This window comes from Delphinus delphis, chromosome X (assembly GCF_949987515.2).
Source record: "Delphinus delphis chromosome X, mDelDel1.2, whole genome shotgun sequence".
In the NCBI taxonomy this organism is placed as follows: domain Eukaryota; kingdom Metazoa; phylum Chordata; class Mammalia; order Artiodactyla; family Delphinidae; genus Delphinus; species Delphinus delphis.
The window spans coordinates 65,316,749-65,333,519 of NC_082704.1; the positions used below are offsets into that span (position 1 = coordinate 65,316,749).

Here is a 16,771-nt window from a genome sequence, read left to right on the forward strand (position 1 = left end):
AATGCAGAGTATGGACAAGGGAGACTCTAAGGTTACTCCCAGCTTTGTCATTGTTATAGGTCTCTCTTCTGTATCACCCTCAATTCCAGGCTGCTGCCTGGCTGTATAACCCAGCTATACTAGCCCATTCAAGTTCCCCCATCAATTACAAGGGAGAAGAAAAGGAGTACAGACCCTGGCATAAATTTGATTTGAAATGAGATTTCAGTTCTGAAACTAAACTTCCTGCTGTTAACCAGGTTAAGACTATTTCACCCATGTAGGCAACATAACACACCAAAGCTGGATTTTTAGATCTGTTTATTTTGTTCCAAACCTTCTGAGGATTTAAATGTCCCAGATCTCAAGCTCCCAAATTTTGTTCGTTCTCCTTGATTTAACTGTGGTGCATAAGAGGCTGCATCTTACCCTAAATATTAATACTGTGCTGCTTTCGCCAACCAACGTTCTCTCCAAAAGTGCACAAGCACGCACATGCACGTGTACATGTGTGGAAGAAGTAAACTGACACCCTGCCACGTTATGTGACACCTGATAGGGCAGATTTGGGACCTGTGAATGTCTTTCCTTCATCTGGAGAGAAGTGGGTAGCACCCTGATTCTTAAGAGCTATCCATACCATGAGCAACAAAGGAGGCCCCTGCAGAACTGCCCTCAGGTGACTTGGTGGGAGTGGGCAGGGAGCAATGGAAGCAGGGGCTTTGTTGCTCCAACATTTTCAATGGCCTCTTCTGGGACTTAAAGAGCTCCTGGGGCCCAGCTCCTCCTGTTCCACTGCTGTTTGGGATAACAGGATCATAATTAGGCAGGCCCCTTCCTATTCACAGAGCCAAGAACCAGTGGGTTTTCCTTTGGGGAACTGATAAGAGCTGGACTGGGACCAAGGGAGGGGGCTTCAGACTTTGGCCTTGAATGAAGCCATCAGAGGCCAACCATGCCCCAGCTGCCTGTTCGTAACGGAAAAACTCATGGGTGGGGACCACTGTCTTCTTTGGAGCTCCTCAGGGGCGATCTCATCCTCCTGGCCCTGGCTCGGGGTGGCAAGTCACTGTTAGCTCTAGGTGACAGCCAGGTATGCCTGGTAAGAAGATGATGAAAGGTTAGGGTAATAGGAACACAGCAGAAAAAGACACAGAATAGGGAGAAATACAAAGAGGCTGAGTGAGGGAGGCTGAGCTCCTAATACGGTGAGTTGTGATGGCCGGACACGGCGTGGCTGGAAATGATCTTCAGCAAGAGTGCTTCCCAGAGCTTAGGCATAGGGAAACATCTGGTACCTACTTCAGAGGGATGAAGATGGTCCAGAGTCTACCTTTCCTGGCACCTTTAATGCCCACTAAGTAGAGTGGTCCAGGATGCCCAGCATGAGGGACACATTAGGTAATAAAGGTTAGGATGGTTTCCTCTTCCTAGAAGTTTTCCAACCCTATGTGCAGCTGCTGCCTCTACCTTTGGGGGATCCAGGTTGGGAATGGGATTTTTCCTCAAACAGTTCCTTTTCTGGCCTGGCCCAGGTGGAAATGTTGACCCGTTATGAATAATGAGAGATGGAGTCGGTCCTTCCCCAGGTCCATAACTATTGCTCCTCCCCCCACCATGCCATTCCCCCTGTCATCAGTCTTCCTCTGCCTGCTGAGAATGAAAGGAATTTCTTCACATTTTGACAGGTGGATATAAGGATTGGGAGCTGGGACAGCCTGCAGGTTAATGCATTGTCCTGGAAAATCTGTAAAAAATCAGTGAGTGGAATTTTACGGTGTTTAAGGTCCCTTTCCTATGTGATATTCTATTATTCCACTATAGGATTATAGCAGCTTGGGCCAAAATATGAGATGTGGCTCAGCCTGAGATGAGTGGAATTGATGCTAGTGTTAGGGGTGGGCTGGGCCAAGGTGAGGCTGATTGGCCCAAGCTCTGGGTCCCTCCTTTCTTCAAGCACCCACGAGTCTATATGACAGTCATAAAAAGAAATAGAGGGGGATGAGAAGGGAGAAGAGGCAGTAGAGGAAAAAAAGGAGGAAGGAAAGAAGAAAGCAGACTGTTAACCAACCATATGATGGGGAGACTCTCTGTACACTTGTAAAATGATGTCACCCATACCTCTTGGGAAGCCATAGCCCTCAGAGACTCTGAGGCTAAACAAGGCTCCTCATCTCATTTTACCTCTATGCCCTTTCCCTTGCACCCCCCGATGGTTCCTAAGGACAGATGGCAAGGAACTCCTCAGCACACAGGCTTGGATCTTCCCACCAGGCTCCTGGGGACACAGTAGCACCTTTGGCAGTTGCTTTTAGTGGGTGACTAACAAGCTGGGCCAGGAGTTCCCATCCTCCTCCTCCCCCAAGAGTTAGAAAGTATATGGAGAGGGTCCAAAGGCGAGGGGGTGATCCCAAGCTTTCCTAGATCCTGGGAGGAGAGGACCCTGGCAAGTTTAAAGGCATTCACAGGGAGAATTTGGTTAATGAGTTTGGAACACCTGGAGCTTTGGCTCCAGGGGGATGGTCAGGTGGCTGAAATGCTGCATGTGCAGGTTTGGGAACAAGTGTGCTGGTGGCAAAAATGTAAATGCTGAGCAGGGCAGGGTGAAGGGAAAGGTTTGGGGAGGAGCACACAATGGCAAATATGAGGCATTAGATTGGTTCCTCAGGGGTGGGGGAGCCTGGCAGCAGCTCTCCATTGGGGTCTGGGTCAGGGGTCAACATCTTATCCTTGCTGGAATCCCTTTGCTCTTTCTTGAACATCCTTTGATGCATCAGAGGGACAAACAAGAGGATTACAGCTCCGACGATCGGGGGCACACCGGCAAAGTAGAAGGCCACATGATAGTCCCCAAAACAGTTGCGGAGGAGGCCTGAAAAGTCAACAGAGACAAGTCAAGCCCAGCTTTGCCCTCTTGTACAAAGGTGCTCTCTGCCTCTTCTAGGGGCCATCACAATGCCTATCCAGAGACTCTTGGCCTGTACTGCCTTGACCCGAGAGCCCCCTCAGTTTAAACACTCCTAGATGGAAGAAACAAAACCTCTATTACAAAGACAGGCTGCTCCTCTCTGAGGCACTGGGGTTGCAGGCTCTTGAGGTTATGAAAGAAGCAAATGAAGCTTCTCAATTTCTCCATTTCTGACTTTCATGAAGCTACAGCTAACTTCTAGTCACTCCAAGGTATGGAGTTAGGAGGGAAGCTACTCTAAAAGAACTCCAGAGAAGATGACCAAGACTTGTTTTGGTTCACAGTGATATACCCTTCCACCCCCAGCTTGTTCTAGAGTGTTCTTGTGGAACAATTCAGCCAAGTTCCTATTTTCCCTTTCTTTGAAATGCCCATTTGCCCTAAGAGGAGGCTGTATGTGTATCCTTCCTTCTAGTTACAGATATGGTTGGCCCCTCTGGATCCCTCTAGGTTGCCAATACGGTAAATGTGTTTGGCATGGGATACAGGGCCTTCCCTGCTCACCTCCAGAAGCTAATGTGGGACACCTCATGGGAGGATGAGCCCAGAAACACTACCGAAGAAAGGCAAGTAGGCCCTGAGGCTGCTTAGGAGGTAAGCAAAATGGAAAGAGATATGGATTCTGAGATCCACCTTTGGGATCAGGAGTTGGGTAGAGGCTCCCCTCCCCCAGTGGACAGTGTGGCTGTTGAACAAGGGCCTGAGTAGAAGGTTTTGTCACTGTAACACAGCATGACCAGTGCCCTCACAACACCTTGCACAGAATTGGTATTCAAGGAATACTTGTTGAGCTAGCCCAGTTGGCCAGCCTAGGAGACTCTAGCCTATGAATCAATATTTGCAATAAATCCTAAAGAAAGGAAATGATGTTCTCTTCTTATTAGTTTTCCTTGTTTCCTAAGTTCTCTGGGGTACCAACAATGTCCTTCTTGGAAGTGGACAGAGAAATTGGGAGTGCTGAAAGATGGCAAGCCAACACTTTGCTTGTTGCCTGCAGGAAGTGAGCCTCATTGGTCCAGTCCTGGGTTGTGTTCTTAATCAAATCTTTTCTACAGGCTCAGTTCAGAAGCTGGTAGAGGAGGAGGGGGTATCTCTAAGTCTTAATAAAACCAGGGCCCACTTTCTCTTCTCTTCCTGCTCAACTACCTTCCAAATAATTACTTGCCTGTAAAGAGAGAGAGAGAAGATTCTGGATCAATAGAATGGTCAGGAAGGCCAAACCCATTTCTCTCTCTACCGTCCCAGAATCAGCCATGCTGTCTACAATAAAACCCCACAGCAACAGATATACAGCCATGAAAAGCCCATCCCCCCCAAATGAATCCATGCACATATACTGTCCTTAGTCTCTTTCACCAGTGGTGGTAAGGGGTTTCATGCACTCTGACGAGGCTGCTTAAATAGAAAAGAAGGAGAAAAGGGACTTTAAGCAGAGGTGCTTAGGAGATCTAGGTCCCAAGGAAGACAGGACTCCCCCACTCATGCCCTCCCTGCAATATTAACCTCACCTGCAATGGGGGGTCCGGCAATCATCGGCAGGGCCATCATGCCCAGGAGGTAGCCAATGGCCTGTGAGGCCTGCATTGGGCCCACCAGCTCAAATGCGATGGGGGCCATGATGGTGATGAAGAAGCCATCACACAGGCCCAAGAAGAGGCAGACAACGATGAGGCCCCCGAAGCCCCGGCAGAGGGGAATCATCATGGACATCAGGCCCAGGAGCAGGAAGGAGATGACCTAAAGGAGCAACAGCCTGAGGTCATGTTCTGCTTGCCTGCCAAGACCACATAGTAAATCACATCTCCTTTCTCAGGGCCTCGTTTCTACGTCTGTAAAATGGGGCAAGGGGATATCAACAGAGAGCCCAGTGGACTAGTTACTTAGGCCCCTTCTAAGTCCTGCTTAGAAGGACTTAGGATTTAAAGATTTTAAGAGAGCCCCTATTTAACTTTGATTCTGTCAAGACTTTTAAAAGAGGAGGCATTGCTCCTGTCCTCAAAAAGTTGTCTTTTAATTGGATTCTGAGATAAAGGGAATTGCTGTTGCTGCTTTCTGATCCTGTGTTTGTCTGCCCCAGGCAACAGGGTCTGGGATCAGACCATGCTGGTATTTTCAGATCCATGTTAGATATGGGAAGAGGAAGGGGAGGAAGTGAGGATGACTTGAATAATTGAATAATGATTAGATGGGGGCATGAATGGAAGGCACAGCTTCCTGAAATGAGGAGGGAGCCAGTCCCCATTTTTGTGGGAGACTGATTTTAGAAAACACCTTGGTATGAAGGAGGCCATTGGGAGGTTCACCCAGGTTCCTTAGGCTTTAGGACATGGGACACACCACCCATCTCAGACACTCAGACGTTATGGCTCTGGGGGCTTCTGGGCTTGTCTGGGCACCCTGCGAAGGCAACAAAGGGGGCTCTAAGGAGAACCAAGACACTAGGAAGAGGTCTAGGGTGGCTGAAGCCAGTCCAGGGGGCACTGACTAGCCACTGGGCTTTCTTTGGGCTGAGCAAAATGACTCTGAAGTAAAGAAGCTGCCTTTCCAGAGGCTGGTTTTTCCCTCTCAATAGAGATAAGGGCCACTGGACACACAGCTGGCCTTTTGATGAAAGTCATCTGCCACCTGTGTCCGTGAGCCAGACTGAAGACCTGGGCTCCACCCACTGTAGCCAGCAGAGCCAGGTTGTCCCAGGGTCAGGGCTAAGGCCTGATCTGTTAACCAAGGCCTTGACAGGATCCAGGATTTTCTAATAGTTCACACAAGCAGGTTGACTTACCCAGGAAGCGTAAGTCACCACATGGTAAGGGTATGTCACCACATCACCACATGGAAGGCAGGTAGGAGGGTCAAGGCTGTTTCAAGCACTAAAGATTTTCTGTGTTGTTGCTGCCAATGGGTTTGTTAGGCTAATTGGTTGGATTTTGCAGAGGATAAGAAATGTCCTGGTCATGCCATCTGAGGAAATCTCTTTGTTGAGGGACTTTTGAAATTTGCCCAAGATGTTTTGGGATAGCTAGGCAGAATCTAGGAATAAGAACCCAGATATCCCAGTTTCTCCTCTAGGAGATTCATGTACAACTGTAAGATAAAACCAGACCCACTTATCAACCAAGTCATAATGGTATGGCAATTAAGGAGTTAATACCATTATATAATACAAAGGACCCCATTAACTGATTTCAATTGGCTGTAATTACTACCTACTGTATCTAACTGCCTCTTAACATCCTCCACAAGGCCTTGCCAAGGTTCAGAAATTAAAAATCCCTCTTGGAACTGAGAATCAGGCCTCAAGAACTGGCCCAAAGTGAGGTTGTCCTGCAGGTTGTCACCACTTCCTTACCAACAGACTGTCCAGGGCCTTGATACCAGACACGTGCCTGTCTTTGTCAGTAGTAGGAACCACAAAGTCTAGTGGATGGCTCTTCAGAACCTGAAGCTGTGTACACTCCTTTTCTCTCCCAGACCAGTACTCCTGCATCTGACCCAGGGAGAAAGGGAGGCAAATTCTTGTGATGGAATATCTTGAGTAGCTCAAGAGAGAGAAGTTCATTCATTGTTTTGTGCTTTCAGCCTGAGACACTTACCAGCACAATGAGTTTGAACAAATCACTTTCCCTCTCTGGGCCTCAGTTCCTCAGTTTGTAAAATGGAGAATTTGGACTACAAGTTGATGAAGATATGTTTCAGCTAAAAAGTTCCAAGATTATTTTATATTATTCTAAGTGGTAAAACTGGGTCAAGTAAGAGTGGAAAAGGGGAGAGATTGTTGGGTGGGTAGGGGAAATGTTCAGCAGAAGCACTGGGCCATAAGCCTAGTTCTTCTTCTGACTAGCTAATGCCTCTGCCTCTCTTGGAACTCCCTCTGCACAATACAAAGCAAAAACTGCTTGGGCCCTACCTTTCTCCTAGGGACTACAGTGAGAAATGAGCTATATGGCTAGGCAAGGGCGTCTGCCTTTCCTCAAGATAAAGCCCTGGCCCAATACTAGCTTACCCTGATCTCCAGCACTCTTTGGCATCTTGGAGTTGCTGATATTGACAGGGAAGACCCACAGGGGTGCCATGTGGAAGAGGCTGGGAAAGCCACACACAGTCCTATGCAAAAAGCCACCCAGGTAAGGTCTTGCTGATATTGGCACAGGAATTTAAAATTTTATAATTGGTTTATCTCAATCACAGCCTTTTGGTTTGACCTTGGTCTAGTCACTTATGTCTGGGACTTGGTTCTGCCATCCATCGCTTAGTGTAAAGTGGAATATGAGAAGAGTGCTACATAGGAGTTCAGTTCTGCCATGACTCTCTGAGTCTTTCCCTCAGTTTCTCCATCAGTGTAATGAGAGGTTGGACTGGATGGACCATAATGGCACCCTGAGCTCTGACAAAGCAGATTCACTAGCTCTTGCAAATCTAACACAAAGTTAAACACAACAGGAAACCTTAATCATATCCTCATCCAAGACATACGAGGGTATTTAGGAAAACACTTGGGGCTATCAGAAGACAGAGAAATCCCTGCTGTGTGTATAGTCAGGGCCCCTTGGAAGTTCTTTTAGGACTTCTCCAGGATAGTCAGAACTCAACCACATTCCTGATGGACTGTGACCCACATGTTTTCTGGGGCTGCTGTTATCCCTTCACAGGGTTCCACACTTGGGCACCTTCTGGTAAACCCAACTGCTGTTGGCTCAAGCAAAAAGCATGAGCCAGGTCAGAAAGACAATATTGTTGCCCAGTAGACAAAGACAGACAGCTTGAGCAGTAGTCTGTATTAAAGCCAAACCAGAGCCCAGATCACACAAAAAGTGGCCTCTTGAGCATCCACATGGCTACTGCCCACAATATGAGGCTACCTGTGTCACTGTGAGAAGGATTAAAACTTCGCATGGCTATAACACTTTTTACTTCTCAAAGCCTGGTCACACCTGTATTCCTTTTGATCCTCACCTGCAAGGTGAGATAGGAAAGGCAAGGATTATTCTCATTGCACGAAAGAGGAAAGTGAGGTGTAGAGAGGGCAAGTGAGGTCTGGCCTTTTCTGGCAATTATTTTGTGTCTGTCAAGAGGATGGCATTTGAGAGCCAGTGTTTGGTGCCAAGTAGCTCTGGAGGTATAAGAAGTGATGGGTCTGGGCCTAGAGGAGAGAGACACTGGGCCACAGAGTACTGCAGATGCTCAAGACCCTCCAAGAGAGTATAAGGTAGCAATGAGTTCAGTCTTCAATGGGGGCAGCATCTAACTCCTGGCTTCAGTTTCCCTCTTTCAGATGGGAGAGTCTTTATTAATAAACATTTTCTTTGAAAGTGTTCTTAGAGGTTCTATTTACACTGACAGCTTTCACTACATCCTCACTCCATTTTGATGAAGGAGGCAGAACAAGGATGATGATCTTCACTTGAAAGCAAGGGAAATGGAGGCTTAGAGAATTTGATTGACTTTCCCATGTCACATAGCAAGCTGGTGTCAGAGCTGGGGCCCAGGCCACAGCAGTTATACATCCTACCATTGTATCCCAAAGGCTGGATAACCTAGCATCTGTGGCAGGCTGTTTTCCCCACAGTAGACAGGGTGGTCACACTCACCTGCAAGTAGATCTTCTTAAGTCCAGGAATGGAGTCACTGACACGGCCTGACACAAGGCGACCAAGGCCTGAGGTAGCTCCAATACACACCAAGAGCACCCAGGTCTGCTTGATTTCCAAGAATTCCTCTTCCACATACTTCATCTGAAAAGCATAGCATCAGGCCCACGGGATAAGAGGAAGAAGAAGAGCTGGCTGGTTAATTGTTGGCATACCCAGAATGCTCTACTGCTTACTTCCCTGGACCATGGCAAGAGTTCCTTCTCTTGCAGCTCCCTCCTTTATAGCCTTAGCTCCAGAACAAGCTCTCTGGCTGTTTCTAACAGTTTAAAAGGCTGCATATCCCTTGGCTCTCTGGATTCTGGGTTTCTGAGCAACAGCTGAGGGCAGTGGGTGTCTCTAAGCCCCTTCCAAGCCTTGGCAGGACAGAATACAGCCTTAACAACTGAAAAAAGTCCAAGGGTTCCCCTATTATCTCCTCATTCCCTGACCCAGAACTGACAGCCTAGGGTAACAGCAGGTCACCAAGGGAGAATGATCCACTAACTTCCAGGTAATATTCCAAAAGTGTGCTTTAAGAAACACAAGGTCTGTGGAAGATAACAGTTGGACCACAACCAACAAATCTTTGGTCATGTAAGTTGGGTGTATGGTGGTTAAACAAAGCTTAATTGATTTCTTTACAGCAGGATTTTTGGTACCTTTAAAAGATTGCTACACATTATGAAGCTAGAGAAATCTAGTATATGTTATTTCTTAAACAAAATTACTTGACCCCAAAGACTAGCATTCCATAAGACACACTCTTAGAAAACTCTATCATTGAGGGACTTCCCTGGTGGTCAGTGGTTAAGACTCCATGCTCCCAATGCAGGGGCCTGGTGATCCCTGGCTGGGGAACTAAGATCCTACATACCACAACTAAGCCAGCGTGCTGCAACTACTGAGCCCGTATGCTCTAGAGCCTGCATGCTGCAACTAGAGAGCCCAAGCACTGCAACCACTGAGCCAACATGCTGCGACTACTGAGCCCATGTGCTGCAACTAGAGAAGCCCACACGCCACAACGAAGAGACAAGGCACTGCAACGAAGACCCAGCACTGCCAAATAAATATAAAAAAAAAAGAAAGAAAAGAAAACCCTATCATTGGGTCATCTGAGGCAGCCTCCTGTATCCCGGTGATGCTTATCTTCTCCTGAAAATCCATCTAGATTTATCAGTGGGGGAAACCATAGGCATGGGCCTCCCCGTGAGGAACTTCCCCCATTTCCCATTGAGGTCATCCCTCAGCCTGTGCTCTTTCCTACTCTGGGTCTCTCCAACCACTGTTTTGTCTTTCTCCAAAGGTTCCAGGTCTGCCCTTTCAATGTCTTCTGCTCCTACCCTCTGGACTTCAGGCAGGTTAAGGGCAACTTCTTGGGGTCAGGTAGGGTGGACCCACCCTGGTATTCCTCACCAAGTGTACATAGGGAACGAAGTAGCCAAGGGCAGCAGCAGCGATCCCGAAGGCCCAGATGCGGTAGGTACGTTGGCGGAACACTCGCATGTTGAAGTACTTCCTGAGCTGAGCCAGAAAGCGTTGGCACAGGGTGTGGACACCTCTCTTGCTTGGGGTGTCCTGCGAGCTGGGCAGGAGGGGTCGGTAGGTGAGTGAAAGCAGCGTAAGAATAAACATAAAGGTACTCAGCACCTGGAAGGTTTGGGCGAGCTTGATCTTAGCCCCCAGCGTTTTGATGAGGAGGGGGAAGGATATGGAGAAGATGCTACTCCCAGCAGACACCACACCATTGGCCAGACCCAGACGGCGTTGGAAGTAATGGCCCAGGATGACGAGAGATGGCTGAAAGGCGAAGGAACAGCCACAACCAAAGAGAATCCCGTAGGTGAAGTAACGCAGGCTTAGTGAGCTGTGGGAGAGACACCAAGAGCTATCCTCAGAAGCCTGACCAACAATCCACCTGCCCTTCCCCCCTCACCCTTCTGAGATCTGCATACCCCCACCCTTAACCCATGGCCCCAGTTACTACTGACCCTCAGAATATACAAGGAATAGGACCTTCTGATCCCCATTTTGTAGATGGGGAGACAGAGGCTCAGAGAAGTAAAGTAATTTACCCAAGGTAGCATAACTGGGAATCAGCAAAGCTTGGACTTGAATCTAAGTCTGTGTGACTCTAGTTTGAATCATAGTACCCCATCAGAGAGTACTGTTCAAAAGAAAGCCAAAACTAGCCTATGCAAAGTCTGGATGAGGGGCTACAAAGAGTAAGTCAGTGCCTTAGAGAGAATAGTTACACCTACTGCTCACCTAGACACCATGGTTGGGCTGGTAACCAAAGCTTTATCCCAAGTAACAAGAAAGTTCTGCAAGGAGCCAAGATTCTAGAAGGTTGAGACCCTCCATAGGACTCTTCAGTGTCTTTCTTCATGCTCAGGGCCCTTAATATTTCACAGAATGGTTGATGGTATTCTGAGAGACGCCCCCTCTCCAACCATGCCCATGGTCTGGATGTCCCAAGACCCTTTACTCCAGGCCCTAGATAATTTCCATGGGGATCCTAAAGTAAGGAGTTTCTATAACTTCCAAAGCCTGGCTCCTGTTGCTGGACATGATATGGACTAGCTTCCCAGAGTAGCTTGGCTGCTTGATGGGAACTGGAAACTCAAAGAAGTTGTGGGCCTGGCCAAGTAAGAGAGGCTCTGGCTTAAAACCCTTAGGCCCTGCTTTGACTATAAACTTCTATAACAGAAGGCAAAGTATCAGAAGGGAAAAGGCCATGGGAAGGTCAGCTTGGTTGGCCATTTGCCCTCAGATGATATTGGCACAAACTAGTGAAAAACTTTGTTTTCTTTTTGATGCCTCCACATATTTTGCAATACTTCTTATCTGACCACGTAATAACCTAATACTTTCCATGGTTGGGCAGTTCCTCTCCATAGATAGATCCAGTCCTCATACTAAAGGACTGGACCTATGCTGCAGAGACGAAGTGGTGCTAGTACTCATGATTCCAAGACAGCTATCATCATCATTTCTTTCTATCTGCTTGGATTCATTGGATATGAGCAAGGGCTTTGGTTTCAAAAGGGTTGCCTCTACTTAGAACACATAGCTAAGCCAAGTGCTCCTCTTCTGTCAGATTCCTTGGGGCTTCCTCCCATTAGAATCTAAGTACATTTGGGATTGACCTGGGCTGGGGGCCTTGTCTAAGGGAGAGGAGTTATGAAGGTCTGAGGGAGACCCTCAGGGAGGGGGCCAGTGGGAGCAAAGCATGGGATTCAGTTCAGGGAGCTGTGTGGTGGATCTATTTCTAGCTGGGCCCAAAGGCAGGAGGCCCCTGAGCAGGCTTGCCAAGGCCTCCCCACCCCTGCCCCACCTCACACCATCCAAAGGAACTCAGAGCCCTGATTCAAGCAACAGGAAAGATGACTTGGAGTTCTAGCCACAAGCAGAACCATTTTTCCACTGGATGTGAAGCCATCCAGAAAGTTTCTTGGCTTTGAAGATGTTCTTGCAGAAAGGGCAAAGGGGGTGGGGGAGGAGCTTAGGGGCTGGAGAACAGAACGCCTACTCCAATGTGCCTAAAGAAGAATGCCAGGAGAAAGCACATCTGAGCTCCTTCCCCTCCTGTAACTGAGCTCATGTGGATTGGAAGGAAAATGGGATCCGTATGTTGCTAATTTGTTTACACTTTGCTCTGCTTGGCCTTAAAAAACAGGCCTCTGATGTGTAGCTCTGAGACTGGAGCCGCTTCTGAGGCCTAGCTCCTTCCCACAAGGAGCCAGACACGAGCTTGCTGAGGGCAAATGAGGCCGACCACCAGAGGGGTCCTGAAAGGGTTTGGAGCTGCTGCCCTGGGAAGACTGAGCAGATTACAGACAGGATATGGTTTTCCCTGCCTCTGTCCCAGTTGGATGGGACCAAGCCAAGAAACCATTGCAGGCCACATCCAAGCTCTGTTGGAGGGTGGGCTGGGCAGCCGGAAATGCTCAAGTCATAAAGAAAGCTGGCTCAACCTCACAAGGCCCAGTTGTAGCAGAACACAATTATCATCCTCTGCTGTGAGTGGAACCTTAGGCCTGGAGAGCATAACCATGGTCCTTCTCTGGGGAGCCAAGCTCAGAAAGCAAGTCTCTGATAAGCTAGCCACGTCTCCAGGCTGGCATTCTCCTACACCAGCCCAGGCAGATTGGAAGTAGGAGGTACCATAACTCCCAAAGTGTCTTTGGCAGAAAGTCATTGGAGTTCTTTAGGAATCCCATATTCCTCAGGCTGTGGTGGAGGGTTTTTACTTCTCTCCTCCCCTACAGACATGCTTCTGGAGAGCTGGCAGAAAGAAAGCAGAAAATGAACTTGTAGCCTGCTCCTTGCCTGACACTACCAGTTTCTGCCAGTGGGACCTATGGGACCAGAGTTTGAGTTTACCTAGCTTAGGCCTAGTTGGGTAGCTGGGTGCTGGGTCTGTATCTCAGTGAGGGAGGCTGCTAAACATCCCTTCTCACACCCAAGACATGAATCTTTATCTGTTCCAAATCATCCATGCATTGCTATCCAGAAATGGAAAAGGACCAGAAATGCTAAACAGCCTTGGGCTCAGCTGACCTCTTTTTCAGCATAAGATTACCTTAGGAATCCTGTAATGGTAGGTGTTCACATGGGCTTACTCCAGAAGTTCATTTCCAGGAGGGCAGTTGAGGTCATGAGATGTGTGGCATATTGAAGGGAAATAGAATGGCAGAGCTGGAAGACACCTGAAAAGACCTGATCTAATCTCCTCATGTTACAGTATAAAAATTGAGGCCCAAAGAGGGGAATGGTACTCATGAATTGTTCCATTGCCATTCAGTGGCCAAAACTTGACTTGGGCCCAGCAGTATGAATGCCCAAGCTTTGGCTCCTCCCACCACTTTGGAACTCTTGGATCCTCTTTGGGTATATTCCCTACCAATGTGTCCTGGGGACCCTACCAAGATGAGTCCCATTGGACAATAATTCCTGGGAGCAGGGTCTTGAGGACCCTACATGGAAAGGGCCACAGGGGATTCTACAATGAGAAGAGTGTCTAGTTGAGGCCCAGAGAGAAGCCAACCCTCAGCCTTGGGCAAATGGTCGGCAACTCCTAGCCTTACCTGGTGAAGGAGCTGGTATGGAGGCCAATGAAAGCGACGGCAGCCCCTGCAGTTGCTGTGATTCGGCAGCCCAATCGATCAGTGAATATACTCACAATGGGAGAACAGAAGAAGATCATGCCCATTGAGAGGGCTCCTACCCATGCTGCAGAGAAAAGAAGCACAAAGACACCTTAGTTTAATGTGTTACCTGGTGGTGCGGCTGGTATCTCAGATCTTCTCTGGCCTTTCACTGGGGGCATTGCCTTGGTCTGCACTGCCAGCCTGCTAGTCCCTGATGGTCAGTGAGGTTAGGAAATTTTCAAAGTGCCTGTAACAAAGGAATGTGAGAACCAGGAGTCTAGTTCATAAGTATACCCAGAACTTCAAAGCTGGGGCAGGGAGCCTTTAGAGATCAAGTCTGTGATGGAGACTTCTAGCTAGCTACCACACAGCTACACTACATTTCTTAGCCTGTTCAGCTGTTTGGCTTGACCATGTGACTGAATTCTGACCAATAGCATGTGGGTAAAAAAGACTAATACCACTTCCAGGCCTGGACCATAAAAAGACTACCATGATGTTTTTGCTTACTTGGGAGCTATAACGGCAGAGTGACCTTGGAAGCCATGTATTAAGACTGGCAGAACTGCCATCAGTTCTGTCTGGGTCTGTGAATGGAGTGAAGTTTCCCCTCTCTCTCCAATCTGGAACCCCTGCCCTGAATGTTACATAAGAAGTAAAGAAATGTCTTGTCCTTTAAGCTACTGAATTTTCTAGGGCTATTTGTTATAGCAGTTAAACAAACAAACTAAAACAAAGAGATTCCTCTACAACCATTTTACTGATAAAGAAACAGCTCCAGAAATGTGAAGGGACTTGCCAAAGATCACACAGCAAGTTAAGTGGAAGAGCTGGGACTCAAACCTAACTCTCCTTATTTCTAGTCCAATGTTCATTGTATTATATCTCTTACTGGGATGAATGAAGCTTCCCATCATTGGAGGTGTATAAGCAGAGGTAGATATAAAACAGGAGATTTAAGCACTGTGGTCAGATTTGGACCAGCCAACAATTCAAGCTTCCTTCCAGGGATGCTAAGCCAGATTTATAGCCTTAGGCATTGGGCTACTTGGCTTCAGTGCCAAGGAACATGAGAATTAATTAAGCCTTCAGGAGCTTAGGTAAGACTTCTCTTGGTCATTGGAACAGTCCTGTGAAGATGCTAAGACTAAGGAGTAGGGAAGGCCACAGACAAAGGGCTCCTGGAATTGTACAGGGACACAGGGCAGGTTCAGGAGATACTCAAAGATTTATAAGGACACTATGCAAGAGGGTCATGTAACTCTCATGCTGAAATCCTTCATCAGAGCCAATGTTTGGCAAATCTCTGACTCCAAACTCAAATAAGAAGAGTTTATTCTGTTTATAAAGGCTCTTAAGTGTCTGTAACAATCCTCAACAGGGAGGAAGAAATTTTCCCTTTTCCTTGGATTCTTCCAGCCCATTTCCCTTTGCTCAGCCCTCAGAAAGAAAGCCCAAGCTTTTTTTGTTTGAAGGCTGTATCAAGTTTCATCATGGGCCTCTGTTTTCTAGGCTAAACAATTCTTAGTTTCATTAATATTTCTTCGTAGCTTTAATTTCTAAATCTGTATTACTTTGAGAGCTCTCCTGTTAACACATTCCTAGCCTTCATCATCATCATCAAAAAGTATTCATTGAGTGTCACCTGAACAGGATGCCAGGCCAGCTTCTGGCTCTCTTCAATTGTGGAGCCCCAAATGGGCCAGAGGAGTGCAGTCTGAGGTTAGACTAGTCCACTGTCTGAGTCTCTTTCCTCAGTGCCTAATAGGTTGCTCAGATCTCCACTGGTAATCTTTGCTTTGCTGTGGGTGCCATCTTGAGTCTTAGCTGGCTGGCTCCAACAGTACTGGCCTGAGACCGCAGGAGACCCTAACTCTCATCACAATTTTACCTTATACCTTTCAATTTCACCTCTTATCAGCTATGGGACCTTGAGCAAATTACACAGCACTTCTCTAATCCTCCGACTTCTCATCTGTAAAATGGGGATTAAAATTCTCCATGTGCCTTCCCCAAAGTTTTTTTTAATCTAAAGATTATCAGATGTGATCATATGTATGAGAGCTTTATAAATACCAATAGTCACACCGTACATAAAAATTAATACAAATGGATCATAGACTCAAATGTAAAACTTAAAACTTCTAGAAGAAAGTATAGGAGAAAATCTTTTTGAACTTCAGTTAGGCAAAGATTTCATAGATAATTACCAAAAGTGTGATCCATTAAAAAATTGATACATTAGACTTCATCAAAGTGTAAAACTTCTGTTCTTTGAAAAATACTGTTATGAAAATGAAAGGGCAAACCACAGATTGGGAAAAGTATTTACAATACACACATTGATAAAAGACTGGTATCCAGAGTACAAGTGTGAGTTGACTCTCATAACTCAATAAGACAGCAAACAATCCAATTTAAAATACGGGCAAAAGATTTGAACAGACATTTTACAAACACAGGACGTGAATGGCAATTGAACACATGAAAAGATGCTCAATATCATTAATCATTCAAGAAATCCTTATTAAAACCACAATGAGATACCCCTATACAACCACTAAAAAGGCTTTTTTTTTAAAAAATGACAATACCTAGTACTGGTGAGGATATAGAGGAACTGGAAATCTCATACACTGTTGATGGGAATGTAAAATGGTATACCTGCTTTGGAAAACAGTTTGGCAGCTTCTTAAAAGTTAAACATACAGGGGGACTTCCCTGGTGGTCCAGTGGTAAAGAATCCATCTTACAATGCAGGAGACGCAGGTTCTATCCCTGGTTAGGGAACTAAGATCCCACATGCCGAGGAGCAACTAAGCCTGCACGCCACAACTACTGAGCTCACACGCCTCAACTAGAGCCTGTGTGCCGCAAACTACAGAGCCCACATGCTCTGGAACCCGTGCGCCACAACTACAGAGCCCATGCACCCTGGAGTCTGAGCGCCACAACTAGAGAAGAGAAAACCCGCACGCCACAACTAGAGAGAAGCCCACACGCCACAATGAAGAGCCCGTCTGCCTCAACGAAGATCCCACGTG

General features: G+C 47.0%; 1 protein-coding gene across 1 annotated transcript in view; it reads right to left on the minus strand.

Annotated features, from left to right (window-relative positions):
- Positions 1–304: 304 nt before the first annotated feature.
- SLC16A2 (solute carrier family 16 member 2) overlaps positions 305–16,771 on the minus strand; it is a 119,369-nt gene continuing 102,902 nt past the window's right edge. Inside the window, exons 3-7 of the mRNA XM_060002968.1 lie at positions 13,665–13,809; positions 9,991–10,441; positions 8,533–8,676; positions 4,456–4,684; positions 305–2,851 (exon numbers count right to left, since the gene is read on the minus strand). Coding sequence (XP_059858951.1) covers positions 2,631–2,851; positions 4,456–4,684; positions 8,533–8,676; positions 9,991–10,441; positions 13,665–13,809 — 1,190 coding nt within the window. The 3' untranslated portion in view covers positions 305–2,630. The remainder of the gene's footprint in view (positions 2,852–4,455; positions 4,685–8,532; positions 8,677–9,990; positions 10,442–13,664; positions 13,810–16,771) is intronic.